At 45.9% G+C, this 22,256-nt stretch overlaps 1 protein-coding gene across 1 annotated transcript in view; it reads left to right on the forward strand.

Moving 5' to 3' along the window:
- The window catches only part of LOC114510986 (sialic acid-binding Ig-like lectin 8), a 44,108-nt gene extending 21,882 nt beyond the window's left edge, over positions 1–22,226 (forward strand). The window contains exons 9-16 of the mRNA XM_028529547.2: positions 8,726–8,780; positions 8,850–9,227; positions 9,430–9,705; positions 9,936–9,983; positions 10,891–11,139; positions 11,770–11,863; positions 12,199–12,295; positions 21,141–22,226. Coding sequence (XP_028385348.2) covers positions 8,726–8,780; positions 8,850–9,227; positions 9,430–9,705; positions 9,936–9,983; positions 10,891–11,139; positions 11,770–11,863; positions 12,199–12,295; positions 21,141–21,332 — 1,389 coding nt within the window. The 3' untranslated portion in view covers positions 21,333–22,226. The remainder of the gene's footprint in view (positions 1–8,725; positions 8,781–8,849; positions 9,228–9,429; positions 9,706–9,935; positions 9,984–10,890; positions 11,140–11,769; positions 11,864–12,198; positions 12,296–21,140) is intronic.
- The last annotated feature ends 30 nt before the right edge of the window (positions 22,227–22,256 follow it).

The raw sequence follows: 22,256 nt of genomic DNA on the forward strand, positions 1-22,256 counted from the left end.
TTCTCCCCATTCCAGGAAGTCACTCAGACTTGTCCATCCTTCTTCCTAGTAGCAGCTCAACTTGATGCCTTCTCCTCCACATGAAGACCTTTGTTGTTCCTGTGGCCTCCTCTCCTCCCTGAGCCTTGAACATACCCACCTTCTGACTGCAGATCGTGTTGCCTGAGACTCACCATCCACTTCCTGCAGTGTTTGAACAGCAGCCTTTCTTCTCTGTTGCCCAAGATGAGGTGCAATCAGCACAGACTGGATGAAGGCCTTGCATGATCCGTCCCCTGCTGGACGTTTTACCAGATTCCTCCATGTCCCTGAATCTCACACCATCTCACACCAGCCATGCCACAGCCTTTGTGTCTCTGAGACTTTGCATGTGCAGTTCCTTCTGCTGAAATGCCCTTCCCTTTCCCTCATCTCCAAGTGCTGACCATTACTGCAATCAATTAAAAGTCAACTCATGTTTCATGTGTATGTGTTTGTGTGTGTGAGAATCCTGGGTGGCTTGAAGGAAACAATAATCAGTCTTGTATTTACAGACCCCTTAGCAAGGATAACTGAAAACTTAGAAGGTGACAGCATTATTGTAGGAACTGAGGATGCAACCATGAACCCAGCATCAGAGATTTCTCTCATCCAGAAGCTGTCATTCTGAAGACAAAAAGATAGGGTGCAAATATTTAAATAAAACTATTAGAGCATGCTAAATGGTCATGTGTGTAGGGAGCAAACATGTAAGGAAAAGATGAGGGGACATGAGGGGATAGTATGTGGCATCTGAGAGTATGAACTCTGATGTATGAGCAAATTCCTGATGATGGTGAGAAAGAAGATTGGTTTGTTTTCCTAACGTACAGGCTGTCTTTAGTGATAATACATTATATGATGGGACCCCCCAAAATGGATTTATCTTTTGGAGGGCAGGCCTTGTGCTACAGGCTTCCACCACTAGGTGAGTGTTCTAGAAACCCACCTGTTTCAGTGCACCACGTGGTGGTGTTGTGAGAGACTATATACAGCAATCTTTCTTGAAGACTCTTTCAGTGCATTTGCCCATTTCCAGATGGGTGATTTATGCGTGCACATGCCCTCACTGTGCTGAGTTTTCAGCAGCTTTTGACCAAAAATGGCATGACCATCCTAACATCCCATTGCTATTCTGCTGATTTTGCCCTGGGTAACTCTTTTTTTTGTTCCTTGTCTCTTGAAAACAGTCCTTAAAAGGAGATGTATTGCTGATGGAAAGAGGTGTAAGAAAAAATGGCAGAAGCACTAAAAGGTTTAAAATAGACAAGTTCAAACACTGTTTTGAGCAGTGGAAAAAAAGATTCGATAACTGCATTGCATCCAATGGGGAGTAATTTGAAGGTGACTGAAGTTTGAACATGTAAGAATAAATACACGATTTTTATAAATAAGTTCCTGTGTTTTTTTGGTCATTCCTGGTCATATGTTCTGTAAAGAAGTTAGTCACTTAAATGCTATAGAGCAAAGAAGGCACACCAGGACCAACAGGGAAGTGTCCGGCACCCTCTGAAGCCACTTGAATGCCCTCAAATGCAGCCTGTGTCCTGTGACTTCCTGCAGCTTATTCTGAACTGGGCTGCACAGAGCTTCCCTTTATTCTCTCTGAGGCCAGAGTGGCAGTGGGGTGCCTTCAGCTCCAGAGACAGCATGAGAAACCCCCTCACCCCTCAACCCCTGCTGCTTGGTTTCTCCCCTCTCTTTGTCTAAAACCACCTCCCCTCGGATGCCCGTGTCCTCCTCATCCACAAGTGAAAGGCCACTGAGGGCTCCCTTTACTTCCTTCATTCCCTTTGTCCTGCCTACAAAAACCTTCAGCTCCCTGTCCTTCTGCATCCCTGACCAACCCCTTTCAATCAATCCCCCAGGAGAGTTTCTCCTCAAAATTTTTCTTTTCCCTGAAAACTTCTCCTTAAATGAAGTGCGTGCAGCCACACTGCAACTTTCATCTCCACCCTGAAGCTGTGCCCCACCCCGAAGCTGTGCCCCACCCCAACCCAGGATAGCTACATGAAGAAGAATCACTGTGGATGACATAGGGGGCAGAGAGAAGGATAAGGAACACCAGCCTACTGATAAGAGAGTCCATGTGTCCCCACACCCCTTCCTCTTAGGCAGGCCAACCCTTTTCACCCCCCCTGGACTTGAATCTTATGCTAGAGAGCTCAGACTCTATTTTGAGCTGGGAGATCTTTGAGCTCAGGACCTGGCACTATTTCAGCACAATGAAAAGCAGAATCCTGATGCCTGGATCCCATCAGGTCTATCATCTGTAATGGGAGGACAGGCAATCCCTGTATGCAGGGCCACTGAATTCACTGAATTTCAGCAAATTGCTTCACAGTAAGGCTGGAAGGAGGGGAGAGTTTACTTTATCAGAACAAATGAAGGGTATGCAGAGAAAAAATATATTTATATCATTAGCCCACCAGGACAAGAATTTGGCATCACCTATTTTATGCATAATGATTCCTAAAGGTTGTGTGATCACAGAAAACCATCCAACTTAGTGTCTCCTATGAGTGGAGGGCCAGGATCTCCTGGATTCTGAGCACACTAGGCAGTTCCAGGAGAGCTCATGATGTAGGACACTCAACACCTGGTTCCTGGGGATCTGGGTATAAGGAGAAAGACAGGAGGAATTCCAGAACCTACATTTCATATTTTTGTAGCTTTAGATGTGGGTAAAGCCAACACCTATTACACCTTTAATGACTAAAGAAAAACTTTACATTTATGTCTAAAAAACTCCACACCCCTGAACATCACACCTTTCAAGAACACAGTACAGGTGTGAAAAATATCTTTCCTCTTTGGGACTAGCTGGTAATGGGGCCTCTGCCACCTCAGAGAAGAGCTGAGTTTGTAGGAGCACAGGATGGGAAGGAGGAGCTCATACAGAGAATGTCTCATGTTCTCAGAGTCAGGGTTGTGCCCACAAGTCTTCCTGATCAAATCATGATGAGTTCCAATGCTCCATCAAAGTTCCCTCAACTCTCCTGAGCTGAAGTCTTGGAGGCCAAGAGATGTGGCCTCAGCACCTTGTACTCAGAGGTTAGACGCCATCTTGGTCCAGGAGCCCAGAGCTTCTCTGGTAAAAAAAGACTTGAGACACTGCTTCTTATGGAGTAAATACTTCTCTAGTTACTGGATTATAAATGATGTCCTGGATATTCTTTGCTGTGGACAGTAATGGGGCTTTAGAATTGGAAAAATTGGAAGGAGTTCTAGTTTCTCTGTTTCTAAGAGCATGACAACCAGAACATCAGTCACTTCACTTCTCTGTGCCTCAGTATCCTGTGCTGTTAATGAGGGGAGATCAACCCTATCTCACAAGGGTGTTGTGGCACATGTAAAGCCCTGTATATAGGTCCTCGTATAAGCTGTGTGTTCACTGTGTGCAAGATCTTTATTCCTTGAAAAGGCAAGTTTCTGCCCACAACTTACTCTGATGCTAGAAGCACTAAGACCCACCATTCACTACATGAACTAATGATGGTTCAATAAAAGGAGCCAAACTTTCCCCAGCAGCATCCAAATAGGGAAATGAAAAGAGAATGCACTCTTACATGGAGTCGAACAAAAAGAAAAAGTTGTAGTATGGCAGTGAACATTTCCTGATCTTGAAGATTCACCTTTTTTCCAAAAGCAGGACTATAGGGAGAAATCCTAGGCTGAGAAAACCTAGTAATTTTTACTGAGATTCCCCAACAGACACACCATCCCATTATATGAGTGAACACACCTGAATAAAGCTAATGAAAATACTTCCAGGAATAGACACCTTATTTATCTTTGGTTCAGTATTCAGGTTTACCTGACCTTAGTGTCTTCTATCATATTATTGTGAGTTCTGTTTCTGGCACAGCCCAATGCAAGATGCATCTCTGGGTTGTTGGAGAGAACCCTAGCATTCATCAGAGTCTCAGAAGAGACAGTAGAGTTCTGGACCCCAGGAAGTGCCTGGTAAACCCTATGTGAGTTGCACCCTTTCTCTCTCCCCTTGGGGTCACGCCATTTTGGACACTTAGGTCTCAACGAAGTGGACTGAAAGCAGCATCCACTCCCCAATCGCTGACTAAGAAATAAGGGGAAGATAACATGTGTCTAACACATTTTGTAAGTCCCAGTGTTGAAAATAAGAATGTGAAAAATAATGACATAAATACTATACACACATATGAGTCTGCTTTTGGTTCTGTTTAGGCCCTTGGTGGATTGGATATGCTACCCACCCACTAGGGAAGGATATTCCACTTTGCTGAGTCCACAGGTTTAATATTCTAATCTCACCTGGAAATACCCTCAGAGAAACAACCACAAGTGATGTTTAATCTCTACAGCTTGTGGCCCAGTCAAGTTGACCTTACACTGGCATAGATGGCAGATAGCCAGTATAGTAACACAAGCATGCTGCAGCCTGAGATGGACCTTTTCCTGCCCTAGCTCTGCATCTGCATCATGGACAGCACTACCACCCTTTTCTAGAGATTTCCAGGAGCTACCGAGAGCTCTGGGCAGACAAAGTGCTCCCTATGGGTGGTGGACGGACCACTGCTGGGCCAGAGGTGGTTTTGGTCAGAAGCAGCACCTAAGTGGGTAGCTGGTGCAGTATCTCCAGCACAGTGGGAGAGCGAGTGGGAATGAGAACACCTCACCTGAGCCCAGTAATTCCCAGAATCACCTGCAGAATGGATGCCCCTTGTGACTTCCTAAGAGTCCCTATCTTGTCCACACTGCCTGTTTCTCCCTGAGAACTTACCTTCCAGTCCTCAGGGGGAAAGCTGCACCCAGCCCTAGTCTGTGCCTCCTCCATCACAGCCATCCATCCTGCGCAGCTGGAAGTGTCAGGGAACCTGCCTATCTCCCAACCAGATATTGCTCTTCTCAAAGGAAAGTAGTAGATCTCTCCTATTCACACCTTTACTGGAAGCCTGAGGGCACAGTGTAGATGACATTTAATGTATGAATGAATGAGTGAAATTTTCTTCTTCACTTCATGGAGTAGGGACAATTCTTCACTCTCAGATTAACACAACTTCCTGTTTTCTTTGTTTTTTTTTTTTAAAGATTTTATTTATTTATTTTTAGACAGAGGGAATGGGAGAGAGAAAGAGAAGGAGAGAAATACCAATGTGTGATTGCCCCTCCTGTGCTCCTCACCTGGATCCTGGTCCACAACCCAGTATGTGCCTTGACTGGGAATTCAACAGGTGACCATGTGGTTTGCAGGCTGTTTCTCAATCCACTGGGCCACACTAGCCAGGGCAAACATCCTTTTGGCAAGGCCAGCAGATCCTAAGCAGGCAAACATTGATGAAGTGGCTACCTGTGAGCACAGTGGTGCATGAGACAGGGCACTGCTGTGATTAAGGCAATCCCCTTGCCACTTTGGACCTCTGTGCCTTCTTCTGCAGATCTAAGAGTTGGAGCTAGAAGGCTTCCCAGATCTGATGGCTTGTGGGTTGCAAGTTCCTCTTGTGCAGGCAGTGAGATTATCTGTGGTTTCTCTGTGCCTCTTTCTCCCATTGTTCTGCAAATTCGGGACAGTGAAAAACAGACTGATGTGGTCCAGCCCATCTGACCTCAGACATGCAGCAGCTCAGTCCTGCTGGGAGAGAGTGAGTTGGTCAGAACAGGGCCCTAGGAGGGCTGTGGGGCCGCAGGTGGAATCCACACTGAAAATGCAGGCATCACTGATGGTGTGGGAATGTCTACGCAATATTCCATTGTTGTTTCAACAGGATTTGTTTTGGGTTTTTAGATTTCTTCAGGTAGTATGCACATTTTCATGATGTTAAGTCTTCCAATCTGTGAGTACGGTATATGCTTCCACTTGTTTGTATCTTCCTCTGTTTTTCTTCAATGTCTTGCAGTGTTTTCTGCACATGTCTTTTACCCTCTTGGTTACATTTGTTCCAAGTACCTTACTTTTGTGTTGAAATAGTCAATAGGTTTATTTTCTTAGTTTATCTTTCTGTTAATTCATTATTTGTGTATAAAAAGACCAGCAATATATGAATAAAAATTTTGTATATTGCTACTTTGCCAAATTCATTCATTACATCCAGAAGTTTTTTGGTGGAGCCTTTAGTGATATCTATTGATGGAAGAGTTCACGGTGTCCAGAAGTCCACCCACAGCTTTATGGACATGAATATTTGACAGAGAGACAAGAGCCTAAAAGGGAGTAAAAGCAGTCTCTTCAAAAAGGGTGTTGGCCAAGTTAGGCAAATACAGGCAAAAAATGAAACTAGATCACCAGCTTACAGCACACACAAATAAAAACTCAAAATGGATTACATGTAAGTCACGAGACCATAAAAATCCTCGGAGAGTCCTGGCTGGCATAGCTCAGTGGATTGAGCGTGGGCTGGGAACCAAAGTGTCCCAGGTTTGATTCCCAGCCAGGGTACATTCCTGGGTTGCAGGCCATAACCCCCAGCACCCACGCATTGATCTTTCTCTCTCTCTATCTCCCTCCCTCCCCTCCCTAAAAATAAATAAATAAAATCTTTAAAAAAAATCCTCGGAGAAAATACAGGCAGTAAAATTTCAGACATCTCACACAGCAATATTTTTTTCCAATATATCCCAGAGAGCAAGGGGAACAAAGAAGAAATAAGAAAATGGGACCTCATCAAACTGAAAATGTCAGTACAGCAAATGAAACCATGCACATAATGAAAAGGGAACCCAGTGTATGGGAGAACATGATTGCCAATGATACATCTGGTAAGGGATTAATTTCCAAATATATGATGAACTTATACAACCCCAAACCAGGAAGATAAACAATCCAATTTCAATATGGGCAGAGGGTTAGCTGGTGTGGTTCAGTTGTTTGGAACTTTGTCCCGTAACTGAAGGGTTGCAGATTTGATTTCTGGCCAGAGCACATATCTAGGTTGCAGGTTCAATCCCCGTTGTGGGCACATCAGGAGGCAAACAATGAGTATTTCTGTCTCATATCGATGTTTCTCTCTCTCCCTTTCACTGTCCCTTGCTCTCTCTCTAAAACCAATTAAAAATTTTCCTTGGTCAGGGTAAAGTAAATTTTAAGTAATGGACAGAAGACCTAATGGACACAGACACTTCTCTGTAGTGGACACACAGATGGCCCACAGACATGTGAAAAGATGCTCAATGTCACTAATCATCAGAGTGATGCCAATTAAAACTACAATGAGGTATCACCTCATACCTGTCAAAAACGCTACCATTAATAAATCAACAAACAACAAGTGCTGGTGAGGAGGTGGAGAAAAAGGGAACCCTACTACACTGTTGGTGGGAATGCAGGCTGGTGCATCCCTTGTGCAAAACAACATGGAGTTTCTTCAAAAAACTAAAAATGGAACTGCCTTTTGATCCAGCAATCCTACTTCTGAGAATATATTGTATGAATCCCAAAACACCAATCGCCTGTGATATATACACACCTACGCTCATTGCAGTTATATTTACAATAGCCAAGATCTGAAAACAGACCAAGTGTCCATCAGCAGTTGAGTGGATAGAAAGCCCTGGTACATTCACACAATGGAATACTACTTGGCTGTAAAAAGGGAGCTCTTACCCTTGTGATAGTGTGGATGGACCTGTAGATTATTATGCTAAGAGCAGCCAGTCAGTGAAACACAAACACCATATGATCTCACACTTCTATGTGGAATCAGGGAACAAAACAAACTGATGAACACAGTAGAACCAGAGACATGGATACCTGCACCAGACAACAGACCTCAGATGGGAGGGTAAGGGGGGCTGGGTGAAAGGAGGTAAATTAATTAGTGATGTCTTGGCTGGTGTGGGTCAGTGGACAGAGCACTGGACTGTGAAGCAAATGTCCGCAGTTCAACTTCCAGGCAGGGCATATGCCTGTGTTGTGGGCCAGGCCACTAGCTGGGGACATGTGGGAGGAAAATGATCAATGTATCTCTAGCACACTGGTATTTCTCTTTCTCCGTTTCTCATTTTTTTTCACCAGTTCCTCTCTCTCAAAGAAAGGTTATGTAAAGAACATATTCGCAAAGTCCAAGACACAGACAATAGTGTGGTGAAGGTTAGGGTGTTGTGGGGGCTGGGTGTAGGTGGGCAAATTGGAGAAAACTGTGGGACATGTGTAATAGCATCAACAGTAAGAACAGGAGGTGACCTCCATGGAGGAGGGCATGAAGGGAAGCAGGAAGTGGGCCAGGGTTCTGAGGGGTGTGACTTGGTCGTCTGTCACCCTCTCTGTCCTCAGGGCTCTCAGGAGTGGACCTGGGGAGGAGATCGCTGAACTCGAAGGGCTCTCCTGCCCTGACAGGGACCCTCTGGAACTTCTCCTCTGATAAGAGTCACCACTGTGACCTCCTTCCCATCTTCCTGTGCAGCCTTCTATCACTATTGCAATATTTAGTTCCAGATTTTGAGAGACGTACCCTGAGAACCAATCTCTCCCAGAGGGAACATGGCACTGCCAGCCCCAGAGAGGCTGCTGCTGTTTCTGCTGCTGTTGTGGGACATGGAGTGGGAGAGACAGCCTGAAGGAGGATTGCCCAGGTGGGTGTGCAGGCTCTCTGGGCTGCAGGGTGTTTGCCTGCTCTCTGTAGAGAGGGGCTGAGCTCTGCCTCTGAGGTTCCTCCTCTGTGGACAAAGAGGCCCCATCTTCCTCAGCTTCTGTGGTTTCCCTGCACTGCCTTCCTCCTTTTCACACACACAGGCCCAGACACCTCCAGAGATGCTGCTTCAGCTGCTGCTGTCCCTGCTATGGGCAGGTGAGTGCCCAAGGCCTCAGCTAGGGGTACGTAGTGTGGGGGCTGTGGCTGACCCTTCCTTCTCTGCAGGGGCCCTGGCTGAGGATCCCAGATTCATGGTGCAAGTAGAGCCGGTGACGGTGCAGGAGGGCCTGTGTGTCTACGTGCCCTGCAGTGTGTCCTACCCCCAGGAAGGCTGGACTGAGTCTGACCCAGCTTATGGCTTCTGGTTCCTGGAAGGAGCTAATAGAAACTACGATGTTCTAGTGGCCACAAACAAACCAGACTGTAGAGTGCAGGAGGGGACCCAGGGCCGATTCTTCCTCCTTGGGGATCCCAGGAACTACAGCTGCTCCCTGCACATCAGAGACGCCAGGAAGACCAATGGTGGATCATACTTTTTTCGGGTGGAGAGAGGACCTATGAAATTTTCTTTCATCAAGAACAAGCTCACTGTGCATGTGACAGGTAAGAAACAATCTCCTGGAGAGGCCACAGGGAAAGTTCAAAGTGACCCTGGGGCAGGGCTGGGATGGCCCCATCCTGGGAGGTGATGGGGGTGCAGCAGGTCAGGGCTCAGAGGGAGGAGCTGGACCACAGCCTGAGGGTTCTCTCAGGGCTGCACATGGGACCCTCACCCTGATCCCCTGTCCCCCCTTCTTCTCACCAGCCTTCAACCACACACCTGACATCCTCATCCCTGGGAACCTGGAGTCTGGCCGCCCCATGGCCCTGACCTGCTCTGTGCCCTGGGCCTGTGAGCGGGGAACGCCCCCTCTCTTTTCCTGGAGGTCAGCTACTCACCCCTCCCTGGTTCCCATGACCCACAACTCCTCAGTGCTCACCCTCACCCCACAGCCCCAGGACAATGATGCCAGCCTGACCTGTAAGGTGACCTTGCCTGGTGCCAGAGTGACCACGAGAACCATCCACCTCAATGTGTCCTGTGAGAACTGGACCCAGATATGGGGTCCCTGCTGGGAGCTAGAGGGCAAAAGGATGGGTGGAGGTCAGGGTCTCAGACATTGAGTGCTGGGTCCTGAATATGCTCTGGATTGGGGTCGGGGGCATGCCTGCTTCCTCCTTTCCCTAATTTAAGCAGCTTCTGGGCACAAAGAGCCAATGTTCTCCTTGACCTCACCACTGACTTTGGTCCTCAATGTCTTTCTGTCCCAGACTCTCCACAGAACTTGACTGTAACTCTCTTCCGAGGAAATGACTCAGGTAGGAAGAAGCTTGTCATGTGGTGTGGGAGCAGAGCCTCTTCCAAATCAAGGCAGTGGGAGTCCTACCTCATCCTGAAGTCACCCCAGTGACCAGACTCCCACATGTGGGTGAACCCATTGTCCCTCTACCCCTCCTCCCCCAGGGCTGCTGGGAGCAGCTGTTGCAGTGCCCCTCCCTCCCATTCTGTCCCAAGGACCCTCCTGGCCCCTGTCAGCTGCACCAGGAGAACAAGGCACATCCCACATGCAGAGCGGCCTCTCAGGGCCCCTGTCCCTTCTTCTCCTGACAAGCCCTCCAGGCACATGTTTTAATTTTCTTTGGATAGTTTATTGAACATGTTTTGAACAGGAAATATAGTCATAGGACCTACAGTTGAAAAGGTACTAAAGTGTGTCCTGAGATGCCCAGTCCCCTTTGGGGACTCGAACAGTGTCCACTCACTGCTGTGAACCCTGGCTTGTCCATCAGGAGGATGTGACAGGTCCTTGGATATCAGTAGGACCCATGTCCTCCTTCCTCCCCCTGACTGTGGCCTGTCCCACAGCATGGAGGGTGTGGACGTGTGCAGGTCATCTACCAATGGAGAACCGTGGGCTTCCTCTTCTTCTACTACCTAAACTCTGCAATGAGTTCTCTTGTGTCTGCTCTCCCACCTGTGCGTGTCTGTCTCTGTGGGATAAGTTCCTAAAGTCAAAATGTAGCTACTGCACATGTTCTTTCTGGTTTTGAGAGAAGTGGTGAAGCTGCTCTGTGCAGAAGGTAGACAGTCACTTCCCACCAGCGAGAGGTGAGAGAGTTTGTCAGACTATGTGTGTGTGTGTGTCTCTGCCCTCCTCTCTGTGTGTAGTCTTCCTCTTTCCCCTGATCTCTGCATCACTCTGACCCTCTGTCTCTTTTTCTCCAGCACCCACAGTCCTGGAGGACGGTTCATCTCTTAAAGTCATGGAGGGTGAATACCTGCGTCTGGTCTGTGAAGTTGACAGCAACCCCCCTGCCAGTATAAGATGGACACGAAGCAACTGGGTCCTGAGCTCCCCCAAGCCTGGGGTCCTGGAGCTGCCCAGAGTGCAGGTCGGAGATGCAGGGAAACTCACCTGCCAGGCCCAGAACCCTCAGGGCTCCCTGCACCTCTCTGTAAACCTCCTTCTGCCCAGTGAGTATTCTAGGGGACTGGGGAGGGGCTGGGGGAAATCAGCACCCACTGCACCCTCACATCCACCCAGAAGTCCCTGAACTTCCAAGGGCAGCTCAGCTCTGGTCTGGGCAGGGCTGTGAAGCCTGAAATTTCCTTGGGAACCAAAGTGTTCCTGTCTTCTTCCTGCCCGATCATAACTGGGGATTGGAGTGGAGGCTGGGCAGGAGAAGCAAGAGCATGGCGGTGGGACTTGGGAGAGGGGATGGGGTTTGACTGGATGTCTTTGGACACAGAGTCCTTGCCTTTCTGGCTGGAATGTGGATCAGGCCGGTGAGACACCGATAAACCAAAAAACCTCAGCAATCAAGGGAGATATTACCTCACCGCAATATTTCTTTTTCACAAAAGGGAATGTACAACAAATTTCACAAGGATCACACTATGCACATTTGAAACAAAGCCAGGCTGCCACCCAGCTCTTGTAGGCCTCCCTAGCCTCACCCTTGTCCCCACCCTCTCCCTTGTTCCTGTATTTTGCTTGTGACAAAGGAGCGAGAAAACAGAAGTGTGGGGTCCCTCAGGGTGTGGGAGGGGAAAAGACTGTGTTCTCCGATGGGCGTCACCAGTAATAGTTCAGTCTCTCATCAGGAATGCTGGGCTCTTTATCGGGAGTGACGCTGGGGGCCCTCGCGGGAGCAGGCGTCAGCACTTTGCTCTTCCTGTTCTGCATCGCTGTCTTCATGTGAGCTCGGACCTTGGGGAGGGAGGCGGTGCCCTGGGCTGGGCAGGGCAGGAGGCCATGGAACCCCAGAATCCAGAGCTGGAGGGACGGGCGGGGGGGAGGGAGGCGGGGGGGGGGGAGGTATTCAGAGCCTGAAGCGAGGGCAGAAAGCAGGTTCCTGGCACCTGGGCGGGCGTCATAAACCTCTGGTTCCACGAGAGGGGAGCCCGCATTCTCAATCCCAAGACCACCTCAGTTACCCCCAGCCCCTTAACAGAGGACAGAGGGGGAGCATCAGTCTCTCTACTGCACCCCAAGCTGGCCTGACTGAATCACTCCCTGGTCTCTTCACTCAGAGTGAGGTCCTACAGGAAGAAAGCGTCAAGGGCAATAGCGGACACGGGGGACACGGGCACGGAGTGCCCAGCTGCCACCACAAGGACAATCTCGCAGGTATGTGACCTGGACATCTCACCACCCAGCATCCCGCCTGGACATCTCCTCCAGGATGGCCGCTTGGATCGCTCTGCTCAGCATGGCCAAGGTTGCTCTCCTCATCTCCTCCTCCGCCCAGGTCCCAGCACCCCATCTTGCTCACAGCGCGACAGCCCCATCCTCTTTCTTTCGGGCCGGGAACAGATTGCTCACCTTTTCTCTGTTCTCCCTTTCTTCTCCCACGATCTCAAATTCGCCACATCTTTTCCTCCTAAGAACAGCTACCACTGGTGCCCCTCTCTCCGTCTTGACCCCTGTTTTTGCCAAAACTGCTGAATCTTTTCCTGGACCCCCTCATTTTCCTGCTTTCAGTCCGTTTCACTACACCGTGATTGCATAAAGGCTGTGAGTCCAGCTCCTCTGCCGTTGAGCATCTCTTTGCCCCCATTGCTTACATCAGAAGCTGGCAAATGTTTTCTTTTCTCCTTTTCTTCTTTTTAATCCTAACCCAGGGATATGCTTATTGGAGAGAGAGAGAGAGAGAGATGGAAAGAAACATTGATGTTTCTCAAGAATGAAACATCGATGGGTTGCCTTCTTGCATGCGCCCTGATGGGGGATTGAACCTGCAACCTTTTGGTGTAAGGGGCAATGCTCCAACCGCCTGAGCCACTCAAAAGCAGGGGGAGGGGGGGCACAAACTTTTTCTATAAAAGGCCAGAGAGTAAATGGTTTTGGCTTCGTGGGCCATACAATCTCTGTCGCAGCCGCTCAACTCCGCTGCTGTGGTGTGAAAGCAGATACACACCATCTGTAAATGAATGAGTATGGCTGTGTTTCAATAAAACTTTATTTACAAAAACAGGCAGTGGGCCAATTTGACCCTGGGGCTGTAGTTTGCTAACCCCTGACCTGCAGAATAAAGTCCAAACTCAGTCTGCAGCTCCGCATGGTCTGGCCACACCAGTGCCCGCCCCTCCAGAAGGACTGGGGTTAGGGTGAGGTGAGTGAAGTGTTTGCCTCAGAAACAAAACTCGAGGGAGTGCCAAAAATCTCAGTAGTCAAGATAAGTAGTGTTTTAATGAACAATTTTTCCTTCCTTTAAACCTTTTTTAAATCTTTATTTTATTTTTCTATTTTTATTTTTAAATATATTTTATTGATTATGCTATTACAGTTGTCCCATTCCCCCTCTTTATTCCCCTCTGCCCTGCACAGCCCCTCCCACCCACATTTCCCCCCTCTAGCTCATGTCCATGGGTCGTACATATAAGTTTCTTGGCTTCTACATTTCCTATGCTATTCTTACCCTCCCCCTGTCTATTTTGTACCTACCATTTATGCTACTTATTCTCTGTACCTTTTCCCCCACTCTTCCCTCCCCCTTCCCACTGATAACCCTCCAGGTGATCTCCATTTCTGTGATTCTGTTCCTGTTCTAGTTGTTTGCTTAGTTTCTTTTTGTTTTTGTATATGTTTTAGGTTCAGTTGTTGACAGTTGTGAGTTTGTTGTCATTTTACTGACTGTAGTTTTGGTCTTTTTCTTTTCCTTAGATAAGTCCCTTTAACATTTCATATAATAAGGGCTTGGCGATGATGAACTCCTTTAATTTGACCTTATCTGGGAAACAGTTTATCTGCCCTTCCATTCTAAATGATAGCTTTGCTGGATAGAATAATCTCAGATGTAGGTCCTTGTCTTTCATGACTTCGAACACTTCCTTTCAGCTCCTTCCTGCCTGTAAGGTTCCTTTTGAGAAATCAGCTGATAGTCTTATGGGAACTCCTTTGTGGGTAACTGTCTCCTTTTCTCTTGCTGCCCTTAAGATTCTCTCCCTATCTTTAATCGTGACTAATGTAATTATGAAGTGCCTTGGTGTGTTCCTCCTTGGGTCCAACTTCTTTGGGACTCTCTGAGCTTCCTGAACTTCCTGAAGTCTATTTCCTTTGCCAAATTAGGGAAGTTCTCCCTCATTATTTGTTCAAATAAGTCTTTCATTTCTTAGTTTTCCTCTTCTCCTTCTGGCACCCCTATGATTTGCATGTTGGAACATTTAAAGTTGTCCTGGAGGTTCCAAAACCTCTCCTCATTTTTTTGAATTCTTGTTTCTTCATTCTGTCCTGGTTTATTTTGTCCTTCTGGTCCAAACCATTGATTCGAGTCCTGGTTTCCTTCCCTTCAGTATTGGTTCCCTGTACATTTTCCTTTTTTCCACTTTTCCTAGCCTTCACTCTTTCTTCTATTTTGCGACCATACTCAACATTTCTGTGAGCATCCTGATTATCAGTGTTTTGAACTCTGCATCTGATAGGTTGGCTGTCTCTTCTTCATCGTTTAGTTATATTTTTTCTGGAGCTTTGATTTGTTCTTTCATTTGGGTCATATTTTTTTTTGTCTCAGTGCGCCTGTGGAGCTTTAGGTATTTGCCAGAGTTGGGCAACCCACATCGTTGCCTTATGGCACTGTATGGAGGGAGGGGTCAGAGAGGGGACACTGCTGCTTGCTTGGCTCCCATCCTGCTTTCAGTCACTTCCCCTGCTACCTGCAAGCAAATTGGGCCCTTCTGGTGCTGATTCCTGGGTGGGTGGGTTTGTGTATGTTCTAGGACCCTGTGGGTCTCTCCAAAAAACTCTCCTGTAAGGCTGGGAGTTTTTCCCGCTACCACAACCCCCACAGGTTTTTCCAGTCAGAGGTTTTGAGGCTTTCTTTCCCTGAGCTGGAACCTGGGTTTGCGTGATCTGTCTCACTCCCAAGTTTTTCCTCTTGGTTAATCTGCATGCAAATGTAGGATCACCCTGTCCACCAGCTGCCGCCTCACCTGCCCAGGTCCTCCATCCATCACCTTGCCATGAGTCCTCTCCACCCTGGCTGCCCATCTCTGCCCCTCCTACCGGTCTGGATAAATATTTCTTTAACTCCTTGGTTGTTGGACTTCCATACAGTTTGATTTTCTGGCAGTTCTGGTTATTTTTTGGTTTAAATTTGTTGTTGTCCTTCTTTTGGTTTTGCGAGGAAGTGCAGTGTATCTACCTATGCTTCCATCTTGGCCAGACGTCCTAAAATGTTTTTTAATTTTTAAATTGCACTCGGCATTCAATGTTATATTAGTTTGGGGTGTAGAGCATAGTGATTAAACATTTATGTACCTTATGAAGTGGTGACCCCATAATTCTAGTACCCAGGCTGATACTGTACATAGTTATTAGAACATTACTGACTGTGTTCTCTATGCTGTACTTTACATCCCTGTGACTATTCTGTAACTGCCAGTTTGTATTCTTACTCCCTTCACCTTTTTCACCCAGTCCCCTTGCTCCCTCTCCTTTGGCAACTATCAATTTATTCTTTGTATCTATGGGTCTGTTTCTGCTTTATTTATTTGTTTATTTACTTATTTATTTTTAGATTCCACACATAGGTGAAATCATATGGTATTAGTCTTTTTGTGTCTGACTTATTTCACTTAGTATGATATCCTCTATGTCCATTTATGTTGTTGCAAATGGTAAAATTTCATTTTTTTAATGGCTGAGTAATGTTTCATTGTACCTGTGTAACACGTCTTCTTTATCCAGTTGTTTATTGAAGTTGCTTCCATATTTTGGGTATTGTAATGCATGATTTTTCTTAAAAATTAAAATTAATAAAAATCCATGATGAACAAAATATTAAAAATCTAAACAATGACAGAACCAATATGCTGACATTAGTTAAAAATTATTTAAGGTCACAACTTAGTCAAGAAAAATAGTCAAACACAGCAGCATTCTCAGCTAAAAATAAGAGAAACAAGGAAGTGAATTTTGAAAATATTCTTTCTGTGATTGCTTTTGGTGAAGCTCCAAGACCGAACTTATAATACATTTTGGTTTGGGTATGAATAAAATATTAAAACTTAAAATAAAGTTTTAACACACCACTTTTCAGCTTTAAAAAAAGATTTATTTATTTATTTTTAGATAGAGGGAAAGGGAGAGAGAAAGAGAGGGAGAGAAACATCAATATGTGGTTGCCTCTTGCGTGCACCCTGCTGGACACCTGGCCCACCACCCAGGCATGTGGCCCTGACTGGGAATTGAACCAGCAACCCTTTGGTTCGCAGACTGGTGCTCAATCCATTGAGCCACACCAGCCAGGCTTAGGTTTAGTAATATTTTAGTTATTTTCATGTTCTGGAAAAAACCCGGCCATTAAAAATATGTAAAACATATATAGAGGGCACACACACTTTTTTTTCCATCTCAAGCTCTAGTTGGTACAGGAGGGCACTCTTAGTAATCTTGAGTTTGTTTAAATGTTTGATATTTTGGTCTCCATGCATTTTTTTTGCATTCATTTTGATTTTAAAGCCTTGCATTAAAATATTATTTCTCTCAAGTACAAGGTTTTTGCCACTGCTTTTTATTTTGCACTGACTCTGATCCCAGCCTCACTCTCCTGCCAGCCCCCTGCCTGTTCACTCCACAAAAATTCATTCCATCCACACTGGACTTTTCATTGTTAGCAAGCAGACCAAGGTTGTTGTTGCCTCTGGGTCTTTGCATGGACTGTTCCTCCCTTCTCAAACACTCTTCCCTCCTGTTTCTACTCATTCATTCCTGTTCCGTCTTTATCTTCCTATGTAAGTGTCACATTTTTACTTTACTTATTGCATTCAGTGTGTGACCAAAATCCTCTGAAGGGTTTTGAGCAGCAAAGTAAAAGAATTCTTTCACTTATTAACTCATTCAGGAATTATTATTATTATTATTATTGAGCACATACCAAATGACCCATCTATGAAAAATAATTTTTTTTACATCTTAAGCTCAATGAAGTTTTATTCTAGACAGAGGGACATACCTGAGCCAACCAACCAAACAGCCAAACAACAAATACATGGATAGAATGTAAAAAAGAGACACATACTTTGGGGAAAATGCAGAGCACAGAGAATAGGGGCTGCTGGGAAGATGGTTTGTGAAAGTTTTTTTTTTTTGTACTTCATTTGTTGCAGTAAAAAACATAACATAAACATACCACTTTCATTATTTTAAGTGTAGAGTAGTGCAACATATTTCTAGAACTTTTTCATCTTGCAAAACAGGAACTCCGTACTCGTTGAATAACATCTACCCACTTCCCCCACTATGTCTGCCTCTGGCAACCACCGTTCTGTGTTCTATTTCTATGGGTTTAACTTCTGTAGATAACTCCTATACTTGGAATTGTACAGTGATGTGTCCTCTTGTGACTGGCTCATTGCACTTAGCAATATGTCCACGTTGTAGCATGTGACAGAATTTTTTTAATCTTAATTTATATATATATATATTTCCTTTGCCTATTTATATATATCACACTTCCTTTGCCTATTCATCTGTCGATGGCTATTTGGATTACTTCCATCTCTTTGCTACTGTGAATAATGCTGCAATAAACATGAGTATGCAAATATCTCTTTAAGATACAGTTCCCAATTCTTTTGCATAAATACTCAGAAGTAGAATTGCTGGATCATACAGTAGTTTCTGTTGTTGTTGTTGTTGTTGTTTTGAGGAGCCTCCATACCATTTTGCACAACAGCTATACCATTTCCCATTCCCACCTGCTGTGCAGAATTTTCCAGTTTCTCCACATCCTTGCCAACACATTATTTTTTGTTTTGTTTAAGTTTGGATTTTTACAAAGCAGCCACACTAATGGAAGTGAAATGATATCTCATTGTTGTTTTGATTTGCATTTTTCTAATGGTTAGTGATGTTGAACATCTTTTCATGCTTTCTGGCCATTTGTATAGCTTCTTCAGAAAAATGTCTAATTCAAATTCTGTGTCCAGTTTTGAATAGCTTTTTAAAAATGTTTTTGAGTCGTGTGAGTTTCTTACATATTTTGGATATTAGCCACCTTATCATATATATGATTTGCAAATATCTTTCCCCATTCCATAGGATGGCTTGTTTTTTTTTTTTTAAAGATTTTATTTATTTTTAGAGAGGGAAGGGAGGGAAAAAGAGAGAGAGAGAAACATTAATGTGCAGTTGCTGGGGGTCATGGCCTGCAACCCAGGTATGTACCCCGACTGGGAATCGAACCTGCGATACTTTGGTTCACAGTCTATGCTCAATCCACTGAGCTACGCCAGCCAGGGCAGGATGGCTTGTGTTTTTGTTAGTGATGTTTGGGCAAAGGCTCAAGAGTCTGCCATTTGACTGTATGATTGAAGAGTGCTCCAAGCAGAGGGAACAGCAGGTGCAAGTGCTCAGAAACAGGAGGCTGAGCAGTGAATGGAGAAGCAACCAGGCCATGTGGTTAGACAGAGCGGGGCAGGGGCCAGCAAACAGGAAATGAGTTTGAAGGAGTCAGCATGTGTGTAAATCATGTGTGCAAGCGTTTGAATATCTTTGAGCAGAGGAAGAATATGATCCAACTCTTGTTCTCAATGGAAGCTCTGGCCGCTGTGTGCAGAAGAGGCTGTGTGGCATGGGCCTTAAAGACGAGGCTGGTGAAACATTGCAGGCAGGAGATGGTGGCTGGAACCGGGCTGCCAGGGGGTGGGGCCTGATCAGAATCTGGATGAACTCTGAAGTTAATGCTAAAGGGATTTGCTAATAGAATGGGAGTGTGGTATGATTGACAGGAATGGGTCAAGGGTGCCTCCTACATTTTTATTCTGAGCAGCCACAAATAGAGATGTCAATCACTGAGGTTGAGACAGCTGTAGGAGGAACAAATATGGGAAAGAAAAGGAAGTTCAGCCCTGGCTGGTGTGGCTCAGTGGATAGAATGCCAGCCTGTGAACCAAGAGGTCATGGGTTCAATTCCCACTCAGGGCACACATACCTGGGTTGTGGGCCAGGTCCCCAGTTGGGGGCATGTGAGAGGCAACAAATGGATATATCTCTCGCATACTGTTGTTTCCTCTCCCTCTCTTTCTATCTCCTTTCCCCTCTAAAAAAAATTTAAAAGGAAAAGGAAGTTCAGCTTAAATACCTTGAGTTTTGTGTGTTTTTTGGACAAGGGGATGGGGATTTCAAGTATGCTGTTGGATCAGTCTATAGTTCCAGAGAAGGGAAACAGGCTGCAGGTACAGATCTGGGAGCCATCCACCCATAGATGAATGAAGCCCATCTACTCATTAAGATGACAAAAGTGATGCCAAAGAAGAGAGTCTGGGGCTGCTTTGATATTTAGAAGTCAGGGAGATGACAGGCAACCAGTAAGGGGGTTGGCAACAAGGCTAATGGACCCAGAAAATCTTGACATCTTGTAATTATGTAAGAAAGGGCTTTTGTTTAGAGAAAGTGTGCAACCAAGTTGCCTGCAGCTGCAAAGTCCTGAAAGGTGAGGCCTGGAAGATGACCACGTGGATTTCATGGAGGTCACTGGTGTTCTTGATAACAGCAGTGTGGGAACTGGTTGTGTGTCTGTGTCTTAATGGAAACAATCAAGAGGAATGAGAGGGTGAAAACAGCAATTCTGTTGAAGCGTTCTGTTCTGTTGTCTAGCACCTGTTGCTTTCCACTGCGTGAGTCTGTATTAGTTTCCTGTTGCTGCTATAACAAACTTCTCAAAGCAAGTACTTCCAACAACATAAACTTACTATCTTACAGGTCTGGGAGGGGTGTCACAAGTCTAAAATGAATTTCACTGGGTTAAAATTAAAGCGTTGGCTGGTGGGGCTGAGTTCCTCCTGGAGGCTCCTGTATTTTCTTGCCTTCCCCAGTGTCAAGAGGTCACCTGCATTCCTAGTTTCATGGCCCCGTCCTCTAGGCCAGAAGCATAGTACTTGTACCTTCAAATCTCTCTCTGCCTGATTCTTTTACTTGTAAAGACCTTTGTGATCCCACTGGGCACAGCCAAATAATCCAGGATCATCTCCCCATATCAATATTAACTTAATTCCATCTGCAGAGTCCCTTTGCCATGTAATGTAACATACTTATAGTTTCCAGGGGTTAGCATGTGAATATCTTTGGGGGGCCACTATTCTGTATATCATGGAACATCATTTCTTTTTTAAACAATTTATTTCTTTATTTTTAGACAGAGAGGAAGGGAGGGAGAAAGAGCAGGAGAGGAATGTTGATGTGTGAGAGAAACACTGCTTAGTTGTCTCTCACACACCACTAAGTGGGGACCTGACCCACAATGCAGGCATGTGCCCTGACCAGGAATCAGACCAGCGGCCTTCTGGTCTGTGGGATGATGCCAAAGCCACTGAGTCACACTTGTCAGGGCCAGAGCATTATTTTTTTGACTGACTTGTCCTCCTTCTCAACTGTGAACTTCCCAAGAGCAGGTGCCATGTCTGAAGAAGAAAAGACCCTGTCATTCTCTGTCACTTATCCAGTTACTGTCCATCATATCACAATTCACAATTAGATATTTATTTGCTTAACTGATTTTTTGCAGCTTCTTTTAATTAAAGAGGAAGCTGCAAGAAGTCAGGTCCTGTGTCTGCCTGTTCCACTGCAGTATATCCAGTGCTCAACTCAGGGCCTCGCCCATGGGGGTGGGGCAGAGGCTCCATCGGACACCAGACTTTGGGGTCAGAAAGGACTGGATTGGATCCTGGCATCACCAGGGGCTTTGAGCATGCCAAGTATCTGGTTCCACCTCAGTTTCCATATCTATAAAATGGGGATAATGATAATATCTTCCTTATCAGGTTGTTGTGGGAATTTAATGAGATTAGCAAGCACCAAAAAGGTACTTCGAAGTAGTAGCTATTCGAGGAAAGCATGAGTGAAGGACATCTCAACAACAATGTATGTGGGGTGAATAGACGAATCCACTCATGGGTTTCCCTCCTGGATACTCTCTGCCTCATCTTGTCCCCATGGTTTCACTCTGACATTTTTTCCCTTTCTGTCCACTCAGGGTCCCCTGATTGAACCCGGGCCAGGCAGCCTCACAGACCACCCTCCCCCAGCTCTGGCTGTCTCCTCTGTGGGGGAAACAGGAGAGATTCAATATGCAACTCTGAGATTTCAACAGATGAAGCCTAAGAACCCTCAGGAACAGGAGGAGGTGCCTGAAAACGAATACTCTGAGATCAAGATTTCCAAGTGAGAACTGTGGAGGTGTGGCCCTGGCTTGAGGAACACAGCCCCTGCAGGCAAAAAACCAAAAACAAACAAACAAAAAACCCACAAAAAACCCCAGGGGCTGATTCCTGTAGAATTAAAAGCCCTCTGGGTGAGGAGTTAGACGTGTAGCGGAAAGAACACTGACTCTGGACCCAAAGAGTTTCGAGTTCAAATCCATACTCTGCTCCTTTACCAGAGTCAACCCTGACTCTGTGACAGTCAGACCCTCTGCCTTTCTGTGCTTCCGTTTCCTGCCCTGTGAAATCAGCTGAGAAGCTTTGCTTGTAAGTGCATGGTGAGAATCACAGGAACAGAATCCTATCAGAGTGCCCGGCTCAATATGTATGCTGAGTGCCTGGCTGGGTTTCTGGGCTTTGAACAAAAAGTTCCCACTGGGAATTTCTCCTGACTCTGGAAGTGACCAGCATTGGTGCCGTGCACACTGAGGTTCCTCCCCCTGGAATGCCCCACCTGGCCTTCATCAGCCTGTCTTTGAAAGTGGGGCTCAGGGGGTGAACTTCTGGGTTGAGATGTGGGTCAAGCAGGAGCTGGTGATGTTCCCCCATAAAGACAAACCAAATGAATGAGAAAGGTTCCCAAGCTGATCACACAGCCATCGGATGAATCGAACAACGTGATCTGAAAACTCGCCTCCACACGTCCATAGATTCGGCCATCGAGGAGCCTCTGTCTCTCTCTGCGTCTGTGTCTCTCCTGCTCTCACTCTCTGCTTCCCTGCTCCTTTCTTTCCTTTCCATCTTTCCTCTTCTCTCCCTCTTTCTTTCCTTTCCTTTTTCTTTTCTTTCTTCTACTGTAACTGCCAGAGTAATGAACACATTTGTTTATATACTTTTGGGCACATCCATAAAGATAGTTCCAAAAAGAAAAACTTCCCAAAATAGCATTA

This window comes from Phyllostomus discolor, chromosome 12 (assembly GCF_004126475.2).
Source record: "Phyllostomus discolor isolate MPI-MPIP mPhyDis1 chromosome 12, mPhyDis1.pri.v3, whole genome shotgun sequence".
NCBI classification, from domain to species: Eukaryota; Metazoa; Chordata; class Mammalia; order Chiroptera; family Phyllostomidae; genus Phyllostomus; species Phyllostomus discolor.